We start from the raw sequence: 18,980 nt of genomic DNA on the forward strand, positions 1-18,980 counted from the left end.
TTGCTCACCGTGTCGACTTGTCTGAGCACCGTACCCTCTCCGAAGAACAGCGGCTTCCTGGCATCCACCAGGATCAGATCAAAGTAGGACTGCCAGGGCCGGTGGGGGGTACCAGGCTTTTTTGGATACAAACACACACACATGCAATAAAGTCACATATACACATATGAACATAAAGCATGTTTTTCACCTTTACCTGCATATTTAACACATTTCAAAGTGTGATCAAAGGGAAGGGAAAGAAAAAGCTATATTGTACCTTCGGGCCATGGGGGAAGTCAAACAGGTAGTTCATGATTTTCTGTAACAACACACAGACTAGCAGTCAAATCAAACGCATCATTGTTCAGAGTTAATACAGCCGTTAGTGCTGCCAACAGATTGGTAGAAATTCTAAGAAATGGATCTCAACATTAATTCATCATCATCATCTGTCTTATCACTGCAATTTTTAAATGTTCTTATTACTGTGTTCCTCTAAGAAGTGAAGCGTCTACCACGACTGCATGCCTATACTTACATAAGTGTATTTGTAGTCACTGTTGGTAGCCAAGAAAACCTTGGCGACTTCATTCATTCGGCTGAGGAGAAGAGGCAGCTTCCCCTGGTGGGAACGAAGAAGAAGAAAAGAAAGGAAAAGACTGAAGCTCTTTACAAACCAGCCTCTTCAGAGTCAAACAAAAATGTGTGGCACTGTGTGTGCATTCTCTAACACAGTACACTTGTAGCGTCCTTGATGAATACAAACTACTTACATCTTTCACTACATACTTCTCCAAGTTCTCAACCGTCTTCTCCTTCAGAGTACCCTGCACATGTGAGACAGGGGGAGTCAGACTAAACACTGAAAATCTAGATATAAATGAATTACACAGTCTGCACAAATATCACCTTCTTAAGTTAGAAGCATCAATACCAGTCATTTTGTTCGTTAACAGTTTAGTAACAGTCATCAGTGACAACCCACGCAGAACACGTGACGACTTGTGGCGTTCCGCTGTGGGTTATACAGGATGTGCAAGTGGAGAGAACAGCAGTGACAGCAAAGCTAGATTTTTGGTCAGCTAAAAAAACCACAACTCTAAACACAACTTTTCAAGTGTTGCAAAAATGGAAATGTGAAGGTGATTACCTACATAATTGCAATATAACAGAAAATATATTTACACAAGTGCATCCAGTACATGTAGAATAAAATATCATGCATTGCAACAAAGGTCCCTGTACAGAATTGAACTGGGGATGTCTCATGCACACACTGTATGCCTCCCAACCACTAGGCCCACCAGGACATCCTGAAACCCTTGCTCTTTGATTCTATGGGCCTGACAACAACAACTTAATGTATGTCCACCACAGATGTTTTAGATGGCAATTTTTTTTACAATGCTGTTTTGACCATCTTGGATATTAAGAGCCCCAGAAAGCGATTATTTATGATTCTGATGACTCCCTGGCCTTTGGTCTATTGCCACCATCTGGTTAGCCTTCCCCTTGACAAGTTGTCTTGATATTGGCTGATCATGGCCCCATTAGATAAATCATAGCTTGCTTTCACACCTGACCTGTTGCGTTTGGTTCAATTGAACCTGGTGTTTCCAACCAGACCGAGACCGCCTTCAAGCGGACTCTGCTATGAGTACAAACGTAAACTGTTAAGAAAGCGACCTCCTGATCTGTAGGCTATAGGCAAGGTACTGTATAGCTTATATTTATGCAAGATCATTTGGTAACCATAGTAATACATATGCGTGAAAGCACGTGAGTACAGGGATTTTGTCTGATACATAACAAAGTGAAAGTGAGTTAAAGGTCGTCTGTGTAACATTTAGGAAGACATATTTATAAGTATGTTTTCATTAGTGTATAATCACCTGAAAATAAGAATCGTTGTGTTTTCATTACCGTAGAATAAGCCATTTGTATCTACAGAGGGAGCGGGTCCCCTTCCACGGAGGTCGCCATATTGCACCACCATGTTCCTACAGTAGCCCAGAACAGACAAACCAAACACTGGCTCTAGATAGGGCAGTTTTTCGCGAGTTTCATGGCCACCGTAGTTTCTGCTACATGCTTGAAAGGGGAGGGTGAGGCGAGCGGTATTAAAATGGTTGCAAACTGCAATTTCACCACTAGATACCACTAAATCCTACACACTGCTCCTTAAAGACAGAGGTGTGTTGAGCTTGTGTCCTACTAGTTTATTTTAGCAGTGCCCCCCCCCCCAAAAAAGGGTGAAGAATGAGTAAAACATAGATAGTACCTCTCCATTTCTAACTGTTCATCACTAGTTACAATACAGTACGATATATGAGGTGAGTAGTGTTCATAATCAGTTATTTCTTCATAAGCACCTTGTGACACCAGAGAAGATAAACAAACATGAGGAAGTAAGAGTTAGCTAACTGCTGCATGACTTGCGGTCAGTCAGCAGAATTTGATTTCCCCTGTGGGTCCATGTAGCGCTGATGATGCAAGATGACATTATCAAAACTGTCCAATCAGTACCTGTTGGCCCGTATTACTCCAAACTTACAGCTCTTGATAAATGTATAGTTTTTCCTTGATACGGACCAAAAGAACCAAACTACAGGTGTGAAAACGCCCTTGATGTTGCTTGTGCAAGAAATATCAAAGTCTAAAGGCCAGATTGCCATCAGCACTTAGCATATTCAAGTCCAGACAGGAGCATTACAGACTGTGGTTACACTGAGTAGCATTCACGCATGAATGTGAAGCACACATGATGTGTGACTGACATACTGAAAATTAAAGTCACAACAATCAAAAGGTGTCTTACCTTGAAGTGGACCCAGTCGACAGCGTCACGGATGTCCTGGAACATGCTCTTATAGGACATGAAGAGGTCGCCATTTTTGAAGCCAGTTTCACAGCTGGGGAAAAGGAGCAGAGACACACACGTACACAGCCGTCGGACAGGCCACATCTTTACAGAAGGTTTTCAAAAACATGACATTTGGTTTTTGTTTGCTTTTAAATGGGATAGCCTTCCCTTGTTGGAGGGGTCCCCAGCCAAACAGGAAAGCATTCTCCCCCTAAAAGACCAACAACCAGGTTTCAGAGGACAAAGGACATGCAGCCATTCCAGATTACATTCTCAACAAATTTACAGGTCATTGTATCTCTTTACAGTAACATTTAAAAGATTATCTTATAGTTATACCATGATTTAATTCCCTGTAAATAGTTAGTGAGAACATTTCTCATTCCTATCTCATTCTGATAAGAATGCATGCTTTTCTACAATTAGTAGAACAGATTAATACATCTTTGTTATAGAAAAAGAAGGATTCTTTGGCTCAACTCCCATTTGATTTCCATTTTAAAACAATAATCTTAGATTAGCAGTCAAGACACCTGGACCCTCCCATGCTGTAGGGCTTGCTCTTGACCCAGTTTGGCTTGTAACTGTCTTTGTGTCACCATGCGGTGCCCAGAAACTTGTTGCATGACAGATAATGTTACTAACAGTTCCTTACCTTGTGTATCTGTCACAGTTGGTGAAGAAATCTACTAGGCAAGCAAAGAGGTAGGTCTCTGTGAAGCAAACAGAAAGGCACGGAGAAGTCATCAGTGATGAAGCAGCTTGCAAACTTGTCTTTAACCTGCAGGGAATGGGTTCACCTTGAACCTCCCATAAAGTAATATTCAGCGTTAAGAGCTCTTTCTTGCTCATTTAATTTCTCTTTGACAGTCCCATGGTATTCTCCTCAGTGTTCAGAGACCTTACCTGGCAGGTTGAAGAGTGTGTTAAGGATATAAAAGCGCTCTGTATCATCTCTCTGGATGAACTTGTTTGGGTACCGTTCACGGATCTCAGGGCTGGGAAAAGAGAAAACACAAGACTAAATATACACATATGTAGACAATGTCAGAAAAAAATACTAATTTGACATAGAGTATAATTTACAATCTTTTTCAGAGATCCATGCATCGTAGGGGGGAAAATGTTGGAAACACTCACCCTCGGAGGAAATTGAATCCATGGACACAGACCAGGATATTACCATAGGCGTCAACTTTCAACAGGTTTCCATACATGGTATCAAACACAAGGCCCCTGAAAGTAGGAGGAAATCGTCTACAATACAGAATTAAACTAACTTTTCTCAACTTATCTCTTGATCATACTAACTGGCATTTTAACTGTTCTCATTTGTGATATGATTAAAGCTATCAGGACTGACTGAGAGGTAGTCCCACCAAATAAGTTCAGTGTAGAACTGAACTTTGAACAGGTGATGGGGGTTTTTCCACCCAGTCCCATAGCCCTGCTAAATATACTAGCTATGTCCACTGAGTTTAGAAGGTTAAAGGGACTAAACCATTAACCTGATGGTCATCATCATCATCATCATCATCATCATCATCATGTCTGTGTGGTGGGGTGCGATTGGTCTGACCTGGTGGGAAAGGATGGGTCGTAGACGAAGCTGAGCAGCTCCTGGGGGTAACCGATGGAAACCAGCCGCTCCACTGTGAGCTCAAAACCTAGTGACTCATACTCTGGTGACTTGTACACTAGAAATGAAACACACGTACAAACAATTTTACCGCAATAGAAGATCACAATACACATAGTGCCACAGTGCAATTTGGTGTCTAATCTCTTGTAAGAAGCCACAGATTTTGGTGTAGACATTTAAAACAATTGTTCAATGCTATGTGCAGGTTCTTAAATTGTTTCAGTCCTAGCTTATTGACGACAATAATTATGATAACTGCTTTATCATTAGTCGTTGTTAGTAATTGTGAACTGAATTTGAACAGAAACATTTATTCCATTAACAAATTTGTCGATCGTCAGCCAATTAATATACAATAATTTTGATAATCGAATTATTATCATCTAAGCAAGCAAAAATGACAAACATTCTCTGATTTCAGCCTTTTAAAAGTGAGCGTTTTCTGTTTTTCTCTGTCTTATGTCATTGTAATTTGAATATCTTTATGTTTTGGGATGTTAGTCGGACAAAAACAATCTGAGGACCTCTCCTTGTGCTCTGGAAACTTGTGATGTCACTATTCTAAATCTAAAAAATAACCGACATATTAATCATAATGAAAATAATTGTTAGTTGAAGCAATAAGCTGAATATCTCTAATGTTGGTCAGAAAAACCTTAAGCATTTTTCAAAATATGACTTTGGGCTCTGGTAACCGAGAACGAATTTATATAAATACAAATCAAATAATGGCAACATGACAAACTACATATGTCGAGATTTTGTCCAGACGGTTGAAACTTTAAAAAAAAGGTGAACTCAAGTCCACAGTGACACATTTTTTTGCTGTGTGGACGATAACGCTACCTGCTTAATCAGCTATTAAACTGGTATTCTGCTGAGAGGAGAGCACGTAGAGCATGTGGCATACATGTAAAATTTACATAAAAACTGGCCTGTGGGTGAAGCTGCGATTACAGCAAGGTTTCATTAGAGGTGACATATATAGTCCGAGGAACTCACTCATGTTACGCAACACGTATATGTGACTTTTCTAAGGCTACCTCATCCACTTGAGAGTCTGTGGTGTTGCCTCAGTATTTTGATAACAACATGTTCTCACTCTACAGTAAACCCCCCTCCTCCCCGACACACACAGTCATTGCCCTTCTCTCTCCTCGCTATCAATAAGGGCCTCGATGTTCTGCACGTAAATCCAAAAAGAAACAGGATCAGGCGTGAAAATGAACAGTCTCTCAACTTTCAGCAGCAGCTCTAATGAGCCCTGCTGAGACCGACAAGCCCCCGCCCTGTCACTGCCAGAGCCAGATATTTACCCTGGGGCCAAACTAAAACCGAGGCAGGGGAGGGCTCTGAAAATAAAAACAGAGATTGATGCTAGGCTAAGAAAAGGCTGGCAGAGGATTAAAATGCTATGTGACACTGGGAAAAGAAGATGTTATAAATACGAAACGGAGAATGCGCTTATGTTGTTGCCTGCTTTCTACACTCCCAGTGGGGTGGTGCAAGGCCCCTGGACGGGAAGAAATATTGGCTGATGATCCTTGGATAGAGGACAGTTCGTGGGGGAACAGCACTGCAGGACAAACAGGAAAACATCTGTGCCCTACTCTGCAAAATGTGAGTATGCACATGTGTCTAATGCTAGGTTACACACAGAAGCATAATGAGCATGCACCGAGTTACAGTAAAATCTTCATTAAAGCTTTGTCCTTTTGTTGATACCCCTACTTTGTAAGCCTGAGACTGTTTCTGCATTATAATCACGTTGCAATTCACCCCCCCTCCCAAAAAAAAAATTCCTCAATTTAAATAAAGTGAATCATCGGACTAAATGAGTTAGTCTTTTATTGTTAAGTACAGGCAGAGTGACTAGAATTTGTCAATTGCAAACACATGATTCAAAGCTGGCACCATGCACAAACACACACAGACAGAGACAGAGAGAGAACAAAGCAGTGAATCAGAGGAATAAAAAGTTATTTTCTGATTGTTTCATGGCAGTTACATTCTAAAGCGCAAATAAACACGGCCACAACTCCGCAAAACCCTGCAGGAAGGAGCCACATTGCCAGATTTTGTGTGAATGATTGCAGCCGAAGCCATGGTTCATCCTGTCTCCTGTGCTTGCGTGCTTGCGTGTGTGTGTAACCCAGTCCCGCCCTCAGTCAAACAGACACACACACCTGACAGGGAGCAGAGGAGAGAGACGGAGACAGCGATGTAACCTGGTCGTTTTTATAGAGTCCCGACCTCACAGCCTGCGCACTGCAGAATGAATAGACATGGGAAAAAAAGCTGCGCAGCATTCGAATGTTGATTTAGAATTCGAATGTCAATGCTATGAACGAAGCTTCAAAGCTTCAAACAGCCCTACACACTTACTGTAGAATGAATAAAATCACATCTCAATGTAGCATGTATAAAAGTGAGTCAGGATAGTCATTTAGGACTATTGTGAGGCTTTATTGACCACAATTATGACACTAAACACTGTACTAAAATAAAATTAACTTTGGAAAAAAAAACATTATTAGGTTTTTACATATTGAGAGTTTAACAGTCAAAAATAAGCAAAAATTAAAAAGGTATTTGAGGGGGAAAAAACTCATCTTCAGTTATTTATTAAAAACTCAGCTTATATGCTTTATCAGGACTCTGTGGGTATGGTTTGATCAGATTTGATCAACAGTGCTGGCAAAAGATTGCAAACAATCCCCCAAATGTCATCCAATTGTGATTCAAATCTTGCTAGGTCCAATTGGTGCACAGATATATGCGACATCACCTTTTTCCATCTGAGCCCCGCCTACTTCAGACCAGTGAGAAGAGCTCAGAGAAAAACACAAATACAGAAAATCTCTCATGTGACATAACCAAAACTGTTCTAACTTTGACAGGCCTTAAAAAAAAACACTCTGCCGAATCCAACACAGACCATAATCACAATTAATCAATTTATTAGAGGTGACTTTAATGACACTAAAACCATTTTACTTCTGAAAAACTTGAACAACAAGCCCTCTTTAAAAAACTCCACACAGACACATGACACCCATGGCTTACATTGTATCCTTTCCAAAAGTAATTCTAGACGGCCCCCACTATGTCACATGTTTGAAGGCTTGAGCAGCAGTCTGTGGAGAGATTTGTAGATCTGTTTTTCCACGAAAGCCACACTGGAATGTTTACAGCCTTTTTGTGCAGACCGGAAGTTGTGTTATTGTCACTTGCAGCATCCTTAACTCTTTCGCATTTCTGGTTTATAGGGGTCGTTGCTCCCCCGCTCTCAGTATGCAAATGTACACGTGCACGCACGCACACGCACACACACACACACACACACACGACCATCTACTTAGAGTGGAGGGGAAAAGCAGCCTTAGCTTCAGGGATCTGTTACTTTGTATTTCTGATGAGATTGTTGCCAGTTAATTATATTCCCACTGCTCCCATTGCTGAGGTGTGTGGTGTCTCTCCAGAATTTATAGGCCAGGTCACCTTAGGCCTGTAATGTACACCCCTCACACACAAAATTAACAACCCACAATCTACAACTAATAGACCTCTAAATCCAAGTCATATAAAGTGTCCCACACAGAGACTTTATCTGAACTATGTCACATAGCAATCTATATTAGAAGCCAACGCCTTACTTACTTAATACGTCTTAATTTATCTGTAGCCACTAATATGCAAATGTAGGCCTTTGTCACAGATTTATGACACTATCAAGCATATTGTGGAAAAATTAGAAAACCTAAGCACAGCCCCGGGGCCCTACATTTAAGCCAAAAGTCTGTTGGAAAACTAGGACAAAACTGTGTGTATCTCTCAACACAATGTGGGCCTAATTGTGTGTTTGAGCAACATTTTCTGCAGGCTATCTTGTGCTCCTGTTTGGAGCACAAAGAACAGATGAGGCAATGTTGTCACATACAATGCTGATTTAGTTTACAAAGCCTTACAAAATATTAGCAAACATGTGACGTATATGCACGCACTGTAAGAGTTGTACATGTTTCAGAACTAGGGACTTACAATTGAAAAGCCCAACTTTTGATCTTCATATGCTTGGGTTGATGAATTAAGATCAATAGATTTACCGGAAGTGCATCACTGCACCATGAAACAACAGGAGTAAACTAAAAGCGTCTTGGGCCATGTTCTACCTACCTTCATACACCGATATTAAGCTTCACCTCTTACACTTGATAAAGGTGGCGAATAAACATATTGCTCAAAAAGTTAATGTTTAATAAGATTCATGCTTAGGTTTTTTTCTTTTTCTTTTGTGTTGCTTTACAACACCACCATCACGGTCATGTGCAAAATGACAAAAGGTGTAAAACTGCATGAACTGTGTATCGTGACTGAGCAATAGGAGTGGGCGGTTTAGAGAAAATCCTCTATCACAGTATATGTAATATGTGATACCAATATGTGTGGTTACATAGTAAATTATTTGAAAAATCTATTGAGAAACTGTTTATTGGATAAAATAAATACACAGGAATGTCTGTTGTTCCAACAAATTAAGGTATACCTTTGTACTGATGCAAGATGATGATATGCCATCAATCAAGATGGATAAATAGCACTACAGGTAAGAGAACAAATATGTATTTTTGATTTTGGGGTGAACGGTCCCTTTAACCTTGTTATTTGTGATGTTTTGGGAAAAAAACAAGAATCCCTGAAGGTTGGCATATGTTTTGTCTTACTGTATATATCGTCATATTACTCAACCCTGCCTAACAATATGTCCAGAAATACTGCAGAAAAATAACAGATGAGGCACTAGCACTAGCACAGGCATCATCATGCTTCTATCATGACCACTTTAAAGGAAACATCAAAGAAAAACTGGGAATCTTTTCCTTAACTTCTTTTGACTAATATGGCATTCTTTGGGTTAAACATCAGTTAGTTGAACTGTTACATACTGGGTATGAGCACTGGCATAGTGTAAAGGCATTAGCATCGATTGTACAGTCTAATATAGGCTAGGCTACCATATGTATTGATTGACAACAGTTATTAAAGTGTTGACAGGAACTATGTTTGAGGCGTCATGATACACAACTTAAATGTATGCCTGCCAGTCAATCAGAAACCATGGTACATTTTTCCCATGCCTCACACAAATTTTCAAAATGTAAAAAAATCATCAAATTTGTTTTCAGCACATTGCCATACTTTGTAGAAGCTCTGTGAACATTTAATAATGACAGTTTCATCCAGAAAGTAAGTCCTAAGGAAAACCATTAGAAAAAAAAAAAACCTTTGCACATCTGAACTGCCTTTAACACCCCCTAAAAACAAATACTGCAGTCAGTCAGGGTGCTGTGGTGAAGCAGCAGCCGTTCTGTGACACAACCAGCTCCCTGGACTTGATGAAGTACTTCTGTGGTGAAAACCTGAACACCCTCCAAAGATACATGATAGCCACGCTTCTAGCAAGCATTAACACTTGGTTATGAGCTCCCATAAAGAGAGTCATGTCAACAGCTGAGCGTCTGTAAAATCTCCTGCATTTTGAACAGGCATAGAGGTACAGAGCCAGCGAGGGACTACGAGTGATCCCCGTTCTCAAGAGACCCATCACTAGTGAACTCAACAAACAAATGTGACCTGCTTTTCAAAGTCAGGGAGGATTTATTTTTAGAGACGGAGAGACCAAAAACTGGAGCCGAGTCACAGAACAAAGTGGCATGAAAAATCAGGATATTTTTGGCCCGGTTACTGGTCAGTAGAAAAAAGAACATCTCCATATGTACCAGGGACCTATGCTTAACATTTTGTTATCAGAGTGTTCAATGTGTCACCGGCATTGACCTAAATAATATTTTGTAGACAACAAGCTGCAATTCTGGGGGGATGGTAGGGTAGCCAAATATAGAGTTGAAAAGTCGCGACACTGTAGGCTTTAACATCTACACAAAACACACGAAGGAGATTAAAAAATTAGGGATTTGTTTTTCAGATTCAAAAGGATGATCAGAAAATACATACTCCCTCAAATTCACCCTGAATATAATATGAATACAACCCTCTACCCAACTGGGACTTAATACCGAACATTTGAAAGTGCCAATAGTAGCGCTTACGGCTGGAACTGATAATTATGTTAATTACCAATTCATGTATTTGTCTTTTTAGTTTAAAAAACATTTGTTAAGGCTACTAAATGTTCGAAATAATGTCAAATGTCTGTCCAAATGTTTGCCAGAGGCCAAAGTGTAAAACTGAAACTCAAACCAAAGACATTCAACTAACAATGAGGAAGTGATAAAAGCATTTAAATCCTCACAGTTAAGAGACTGTAACCAGCGAATTATTTGTATTTTTCCTCAATCCTAATTTTCATAAAAAGAAACTAAACGACAAAGCAACTGCACTGTTTCCGCACCAGTGGTGATTAGTCAGGTGAATGTGTATTCAACTTACCTGCTAAAGTGTAATCCATATCAAAGCCAAAGCACTTAATCTTCTCCATTGCCAAGCTTCTGTTGACAAACACTCTAGAGAAAACAAGTTGAGATAAATGTTTTAGTTGCAATGCAATCAACAATAAGATTAGCATTTATTCTGACTCAAAAGAGGACACTATTGTCTGGTGAAAATATTTATTTAAACTGTTTCACTAACAGAACAGACCTACTATAACCCAGATTGTGGACTATAGTGGGTCTATTCAGTATCCCTAAAAAGATGGTAATGTGAAAACGTACCAAAATACTGCTACACCTCAACAAGTCAATTACACACACAATGAAATGTGCACATGTTCAAACTTGAAGAAATAAAAGGTTATTCTTTTTCTGTAATTTTGTCAATTTTTACTTTGGTAGTAAAAGTACTTTAACTATTAGCAGAATTAAGCAATTTGAATACCCTATATTGTAACTATATAATTTTGTCAGTGTGTGGACACAGGGAGGTTGTGGACATCCTGACATATTAATATAGCCCTCAAGCTATGTGTCATTTGCATTCATAACTTTGTTGTAACTATGTTGACATTACGTGCTTTTATCAAAAATGTATCCAAGTCAGCCTCTCGAGTTATTTTTCTGCTATTGACAATAACAGTGGCATTTAATGTCTGGCTTGACGGCACACTGTGTCACAAGCTGAGCCTACATGAACCCAACAAGGTGGCATGTCAAGCATACATAATTTAATAATCTGGCATCAATTATATCAAATTAGTATTGAAGTTTGGTTTTCACCAGTGTTTTTATCATATCAACTTTTTGTTTTAAATAATGAAAACAATTACGTTGCATTAGATTGCTAGAATTCAAAAAATTTACAGCAACCATTGAAGAAAGATAGCCAAGTTACTTACTCTTACTGTTACTGTTAAAGAAAGGAACAACTGCATGAGGTACCATGAGGCAGCTTATGAGTAGTACTTGCGGGAAGCTACCCAGAGAACCACTCCATATAAAAAGAAAAGCAAACACTGGCATGTGTTAACAAATACCTAGCTGCGGTTAGCTTGTTGATATCAAAATTAGGACTGAATGCTCATAAAATGCCCAACACATTTTTTTTCCTGAAACAAATATTTTGCAAGTGCATTTGTCATAAGGCCAATTTAAAGCAACACCAAAATATTCTGCCATGATGACTAATTGTACACATCGTTCTACACAGTTGCAGAGGATGTTTTTTTTTTTTTCTTGCTAGTATGTTTTTTTAAAGATGTGTTATAATTTGGGTGGTACTTCTCAGTGACTAACAAACTTAGCTTAGGAAAAGAAAAATGATAGATATTGCGGCAAAGATAATCAGTTGTAATAATATCCGAAAATACTGGAACATAAAGTACAGTGAAACGCTGAATATCACAAGACAAAATATCTTTTTGCATTTTACATCAACATACAGTGCTGACCACATTCTAAATTAAATGTTTCAATTAATCATGTATCACAAACTACGAAGTCTCACTAGAATTGCACCATATGATTAATCAATTGTGCAGCACTAAAAGGAACTTAAGTAACAAGAACTTAAAATTGTTGAGTAATCTAAAATTACATGTCTTTAGTCCAGTGGCTGGTTAAACCACAGGAAGTTTACAAAACTGTAAACCAGGGGATGGGGTAAAACTCTACAGAATTAGCTCTGAGCCTGACAATCTTCCAGGAAACAGCTCTACTGTGCTGTCTCATAAATCAATCAGGAGAGTGGGGGTCCACAGCGGCCACAGAGACAAGGTTTACATAGCCTGGCTGACATGGTTTCCACAGAAAAGACCATCATACACAGCTAGCTTAACTCTGACTGCTGGCACAGACCTACATAGCTTATCTTAAACATCTGTGACTGTAGATGTGTTCCTAGGTAGCCTATTTCCACACAACTCAATATTTATTCTTGTTGGAAATAGATTTAAATCTGCTATAGGGAAATCAAAAAGGTCACACTGAAATAAAAACCAGGTTACGTCACTATTAACTAGCACAATAGTCTGATCTACACAAGCTCAAAACTGACTCTGACAAGTTATCTTGTCATTAATCTTTGACAATGACCTTCTCGTCTTCACCAATCTCTAAATCAGTTGTGAAATACCTGGCAGCAGATCCATAGTGAACAAGTTCCCATTTAGATCTCAGTCCAGTAGACGACTGGCGATGCATTCTGTGCGAAATTAAACCTCAGTTTGACTCTCCGTTAGTCCGACCTGCTCACATGGGTAGCTCTGGCCCACAAACAATGCCCCCTCTCTTTGCTTTCTTGCCATTCAAAAATTTTCTGACTTGTTGCAAAAATGATTGTGGCCATTCCGCGTCATTCTCTGTTGTTGTGTGCTGTCAGTCAGGGTTGTTGTTGTGCAGCGTGATGTTTGTGGGCCCTCAAAGACATCCAGAACAATCACAAGTCAGGTAGAATCAAGCAAGCCCCGGCCCCGAACGACAGCTGCTTAACATACTGAGATTTGGTTCAATGTAAACACTTGCAGAATAAGTTGACTTGTTTTTTAGAAGAATCTCACAGGGGCAGCAGATTTTTCTCATTTTATCTTTTATTATACATGGATGTATTTTATGAAGGCAAAAATAGGCAACTGAATACCTGATTGTGAAATGTAATCACTAGTAAATAATTTTTTTTTTTTTTACTAGGGTTCACAAATTTGGATAATTTAAGTGAACATTGTGCCCAATATTCAAAGCAATTATGTTCAAGTTGCTCAAATTCAATTGGTCATTTTTTAATATAAAACTCAAGTCAAATTAAACATTTAAATTGCTTAAATTGATTACATTCAGACACCAAAATTTAAGATGAAAAATTCTGAACTTGAACATTCAGGCTAGCGAGGATAAGCAATCAAGCCTGAACCAGAAATAACGTTATGTTCTGTCAGTCGTATGATCCAAGAAAAGCATGTTCAGACGAGTGACTTTAAACCCCAAACACTTGAATTTTCAATGCTATAATTTCAGTGATATTCAGTACTGGTTATTTATGTAGGTATTCAGTTGCTTATAAAATTGTAATTATTAGGGCCTCATTCTGCTTCCGTAGAACCGTAGAATATAGACTTGTCTAAAGCAGAGCTACTACTAAACAATCAAAACAAACTAAAAAAATTATATATATAGCCCACACCACACCTACATCAGAATCCTTTAATAACTTTACTCCATCTGAGCACAGCTGTGCGACAATCTGCCAGACTTTTTCCAATGCCCTCTAATCTCACAAAGACAGTGATTGGACTCCCTGTGATAGAAAGTTTATCTGTGCTGGGCAGAGTCGTCAGCCCTCTGCTATGTGATACACAGCTCATTATCAGGCTGCATTGTTTCAGCTGAGCACTTACTTTGAAGAATGGACTTTGTCTGTCTGTGAGAAACAAAAGGTCACCGTCAATGGTCTCTTACATTTAAAAAGTAAATGACCGAAAAGATCAAGCAGCCCTGGTAAATTAAATTAAACAGAACTACCATCACAGGTATATTGTTTTAGCAAGCTCAACCCCATCTTTGTTATCTTTGCACATGTGATTGTGTGTCTGTGTGTGCGTGTCTGCATGGGGGGGGGGGCTATGTCAGCACAGCAAATACAAGAGCTAACAGATGAGTGACAGTTTCATAAACCATGTGAGCATTGCATTGCATTATAAGGGTGTGAAAGAACAGCAGTGCCCAGTGGACACGTATGTCTTAGGCTGAGTTAAACAGTGAACAGCAACACACATTTTATTACTCTGACAAGAAGTACCTGACAAGAAATTCCTCCTTACATCAGCTTTTCAGCCAGTATGACTACAGGGCATTTCAACAGGTACACAAACTAGGGTGTCTATCTATGGTAAGACTCACCTATTGTGCGAGTTAATAAAACAACTGTGTGTCACAACAATGCAATTGATATACAGTAAATGTGGAGGGCATCATTTTGCCTTTAAGCCAACTACAACCTTTGGATTCATGCACCCACTCCCAGGACCTCAAAAGTCCAGTGACATTTTGTCATGAGGCAGAGAGGAATTTTGCCATAACAGCCAGAAAACCAAACCCAAGACACAAATCGATTGTATGTGACATCTCAGCCAGCAAAACCTCCCTTATATCCCAATTCAAGTTCACAAACCTAAGTGGCATGACCTAGTAAGGGTTCTGCTCCACTTAATGACAGACGATGTGAGACAGCAAATACAATTATGCGACATAACTTTTGGTCTTTGTTACTCAGTTCTACATAAGGGCAAGCCAAGAGAAGAGAATCCTCCTCCCATTTATCTAACTGCTCAGTGATGGTTAGATCTGTGATTAGGGAAGCCATGGAGAGCAGTGGACCTGACTCCATCCAGGCATTAATGACCGCCGTCTTGGTTTACTTATGTTTGTGCATAGAATGGCCCTTTTTTCCTTGATGGTTACTGATCATTCATTAAACCCCAATGAGATGGGTATTCATACAATTACATATCCAAAACGTTGCTAAATGGATGGATCAGACTCTATGGATTTATGGCCTATGTATATTTCTCCAAACATAATCTAACAGCATGAAAAAAGACAACTACTCAAATCGAACAACTTTTTCTTCGAGGATAATACTTTATGCCCTTACACCAGGTTGTGTGTTCTTATTACGTCTAGGAATTAGATAAAATCATTCTCTGAATGACAATTGTATCATGAATACTATCTTTATTATGTTTTTTGTTGAGGCTGTGTTGCAAAGGGGTTGATTCACATGACAGTTTGATGTTCAGCAGTTATTTTGTTCTGAGTCCGCCAAACCATGTAAATAAGTTTTAACTTCCAAAAAACTATTCCTGCTGCTGATGCAGTTCGTCCACGTGTCTAATTTGTTGTACTGATTTGTTGTAACTGTTACAAAAAATATATTTGTTTCTTGTTATGACAATTGAGCTTTTTGAAATATGACCCACTTGTGTGAACTGACTTTTGTAATTGTAAATTCCTTCAAAAGTTAAAGTCTAGGTGTTTCTGTTATTTTGCCCACCCCAGTAGTTGCGTTTCACTGTAATTTATGTTTATGGCAACAGAAGGGTAAATTATTTAGTCTGGCTGCTCAATTTATGTCATAAAATGCTTAGCTATCCAGATGTAGTTTCAGATGTGTGTACCTTTTACCTCCACACATGTTTCTTACCTGTGATATGGTTCTCTTCTGTATTTTTTCATTGTCAGGCCATCCATGTTGGCAGGCAAGTCTGCATAGTTCTGCAGTCTATCGCTCCATGAAGTTGTCATCTTTAAAACCTTTCAGCGTCTGTGGAGAAGGAAAGTAACACATATGGAGGGGCTCAATTTGAAAATGCTAATGCCAATGCTATCCCTTAAGAAGACTTTTACTTATTACAAGAAACTGAATTTTAGTGTTTTTCATTACACCGTAAAAACTATGAATGTTTAATAACTTTAAAGAGGTTGCACTTATTATTCAAATATGTGTGTGCTGTGATGTGCTCAACGTTGACAGTAAGGAGATATGAACTGTTAAGCAAATCACACCGGAATAGATCCAGTTTAGCGAGGCAGGAGGGTTATTTATAAGAGGTCAGAACAATGGGTTCAGTGTGTTCATTTAAGAGACAGATGAAATTATTGAGACCATGTTATGGTAGAAACTTACAGCCTGGCACAAAGACATTCCGTCTCACTCACACATCAAAGTCAAATAACTACGTCAAACAAGACTGAATTGAAAGCTGTTAAACCACTTTAACATGGGGTCATACTAGTAAGCTGCTGTTACAGAAATAACACAGAATTAAATCTTTGTTTGGTTAATGCATCGGCTCACACACAAACAAGCTTAGAGGCCAAACAAGAAAAACAACCATATAAGCACATCTGTGAGTCTGGGAAAAGTCTCATGAATTTCTGCCTTAGTGGAATGTAAGCCTAGTCTTGGCCTTGTCGTTTTAATGGCCAGAGTTGTAAGTTTGTTTTCCTAATAGAGTGTCAACTCTATTCTCCTGCTGTCACTGGAGACTATTTTCAGTCACTCTATTGCATGTTTATTTTTTTTCCAGCTAATGTCTTTGTGACACCTTGGCCCACGGTGTGAACCGGGTCCACTGGGGTCTGAGGGGAGCTCTGGCTTGGAAAGATTCCCAAGCAGTGAGCAAACCTGCACAACTGCAGTGCGAACAGCGACTGAAAGAAAGGCTGAACGTAACTTTGATGCGTCAGTCTTGAGAGAGTGTGTCGACGTTTATCTCAACAATACTACACGTAACGTTAACTGTCATTTTTGTTAAAGCGTTATCTTTGGCTATATAAATATAAAGGGCTATTCAACGAAACCGACAGCGAACGCTGAGAGATTAGCTTAAGCTACTGTAAAAGTATCTTTACAAGCTAACAGCAAAGAAAACCCCTTGTTCGCAGGGTTACAAAACAACCTCCAGCTATTTGCTGAACTGTAAAAGCTAGCTAACAGTTCGCTCAAACAGCCACTGCTCTGCTCTTTTTATTTGACATTGATGAGAAGGACAGCCAAGACGTCAGTCGGGCAAAGCTAACGCGTTAGCTGGCTTTGATGCAAAAACAAAAGCCACAAAGTATCGGTGCATTACTGTACTCACCTCTGATTTCCTGAATAAAACAACTGCACCGTCAGTTACTCTGAGCATGCGCCTTGAACTGCGTGAAAGTCGCTAACGTGTATTTTCTTACAGAAAGCAGCTGTCAAAGCGGTGATGTCTACACTGAAGCCAGGCGGCAGATGAGTGGTCCTGCTCTCTCTCTCTCTCTCTCTCTCTGTATCTATCTCTCACTCTTTCTGCTGCCAGCTGTTGTTATGAGACATTCAGGGGGCGGTGTTTGATCCTGTCTATCAAGAGGAGGCGGGACTATCTGTAGTCACGGTACAGACACGTGACACCACGGGCTCGCATCTTTTATCAGTTGACTACATCAAGGCACATAGACACATCTAGATGAAGTGGATCCGATTGTCTTGTTGCACGATTTCATTTGTTTGTAGCTGGCCTGCAGCAGTGGAAAGAGTACTTCAGTGATCTTCTCAAGCTGAAATGCCGTTACATTGCAGACATTTATTTGGTCAACTTAACTAAAACAACAAAGATGGAAAATTGAAAGTGCACACAGTCAAAGTACTGCATTCAAAGTGCTACTTAAGTAAAGGTACAAAAGTATTATGAGCAAATGTACTTAAACTATCTGAAGTATAAAGTATCTAAGTACTCCTGCAGAAAAATGCCCCTGTGACTGATATATATATAGCCTATATATGACATTATTAGATTGTTAATATGCAACAATCAATAAGCAGAATGTTACTGTTGTAGCTGCTGGAGGTGGAGCTCCTTCATCTACTTCATATGCAGTTAGGTAGTTTAGTCCAGTGGTTCCCATCCCCTCCAACGGGTCACCAGATGAATCTGAGGGGTTGTGAGATGATTAATAGGGCCGGAAAGAAGAAGTTCTGCTACACAAATTTGAATTCATTTCTCTATCTATCTCTGCTTTTTAGTGAAATTGTAGAATTGTACCTGTTTGTCCGTCAAACAGTTATTTAAATGAAACCATCTGAGAAGTTTAAAGGGGAAATGCCTCCTTGGTGAAACTGCTAACAACTCATCGACATCTGAAATGGGACAAGAGGCCCAAACTACACGCTGTTTTTTTTTTTGTAAGGGGTCACAAGCCAAAAGGGTTGGGAAGCACTGGTTTTATCTTTAACAATGTATTGTATCTTATAGGTTTATCATATAGCTGTCAGACAGTGGAGTAAAAAGTACAACATTACTCTATGAAATGTAGTGGAGTAGAAGTATAAAGTAGCATAAAATGGAAACACAAACCTCAAAATTGTACTTATATACAGTGCTTGAGTAAATGTGCTTGTTATATTCCACCACTGGATATTAAACTGTGACAGTAAGCCATTTGAGTAAGAGTATTTACATTGTCCTGCCACACTGTTCTAAACTTAAGTGGACTATAAAAAGGGCTATGAGTC

The 18,980-nt window shown here is 39.3% G+C and overlaps 1 protein-coding gene across 5 annotated transcripts in view; it reads right to left on the bottom strand.

Annotated features, from left to right (window-relative positions):
- The window catches only part of nt5c2b (5'-nucleotidase, cytosolic IIb), a 25,126-nt gene extending 7,306 nt beyond the window's left edge, over positions 1-17,820 (bottom strand). The window contains exons 1-12 of one of the 5 annotated variants that reach the window (XM_044190666.1): positions 17,672-17,820; positions 16,140-16,259; positions 10,938-11,011; positions 4,425-4,542; positions 3,986-4,081; positions 3,752-3,843; positions 3,501-3,558; positions 2,801-2,894; positions 756-809; positions 521-604; positions 260-301; positions 9-116 (exon numbers count right to left, since the gene is read on the bottom strand). In XM_044190666.1, coding sequence (XP_044046601.1) covers positions 9-116; positions 260-301; positions 521-604; positions 756-809; positions 2,801-2,894; positions 3,501-3,558; positions 3,752-3,843; positions 3,986-4,081; positions 4,425-4,542; positions 10,938-11,011; positions 16,140-16,240 — 921 coding nt within the window. In that variant the 5' untranslated portion in view covers positions 16,241-16,259; positions 17,672-17,820. Of the gene's footprint in view, positions 1-8; positions 117-259; positions 302-520; positions 605-755; positions 810-2,800; positions 3,057-3,500; positions 3,559-3,751; positions 3,844-3,985; positions 4,082-4,424; positions 4,543-10,937; positions 11,012-16,139; positions 16,260-17,580 lie in introns of those variants that run through there. The other 4 variants (XM_044190665.1, XM_044190667.1, XM_044190668.1 and 1 more) reach the window with 4 other exon arrangements.
- Positions 17,821-18,980: the final 1,160 nt, after the last annotated feature.

The sequence above is a fragment of the Siniperca chuatsi genome, linkage group LG3, assembly GCF_020085105.1.
Source record: "Siniperca chuatsi isolate FFG_IHB_CAS linkage group LG3, ASM2008510v1, whole genome shotgun sequence".
Classification (NCBI taxonomy): Eukaryota; Metazoa; Chordata; class Actinopteri; order Centrarchiformes; family Sinipercidae; genus Siniperca; species Siniperca chuatsi.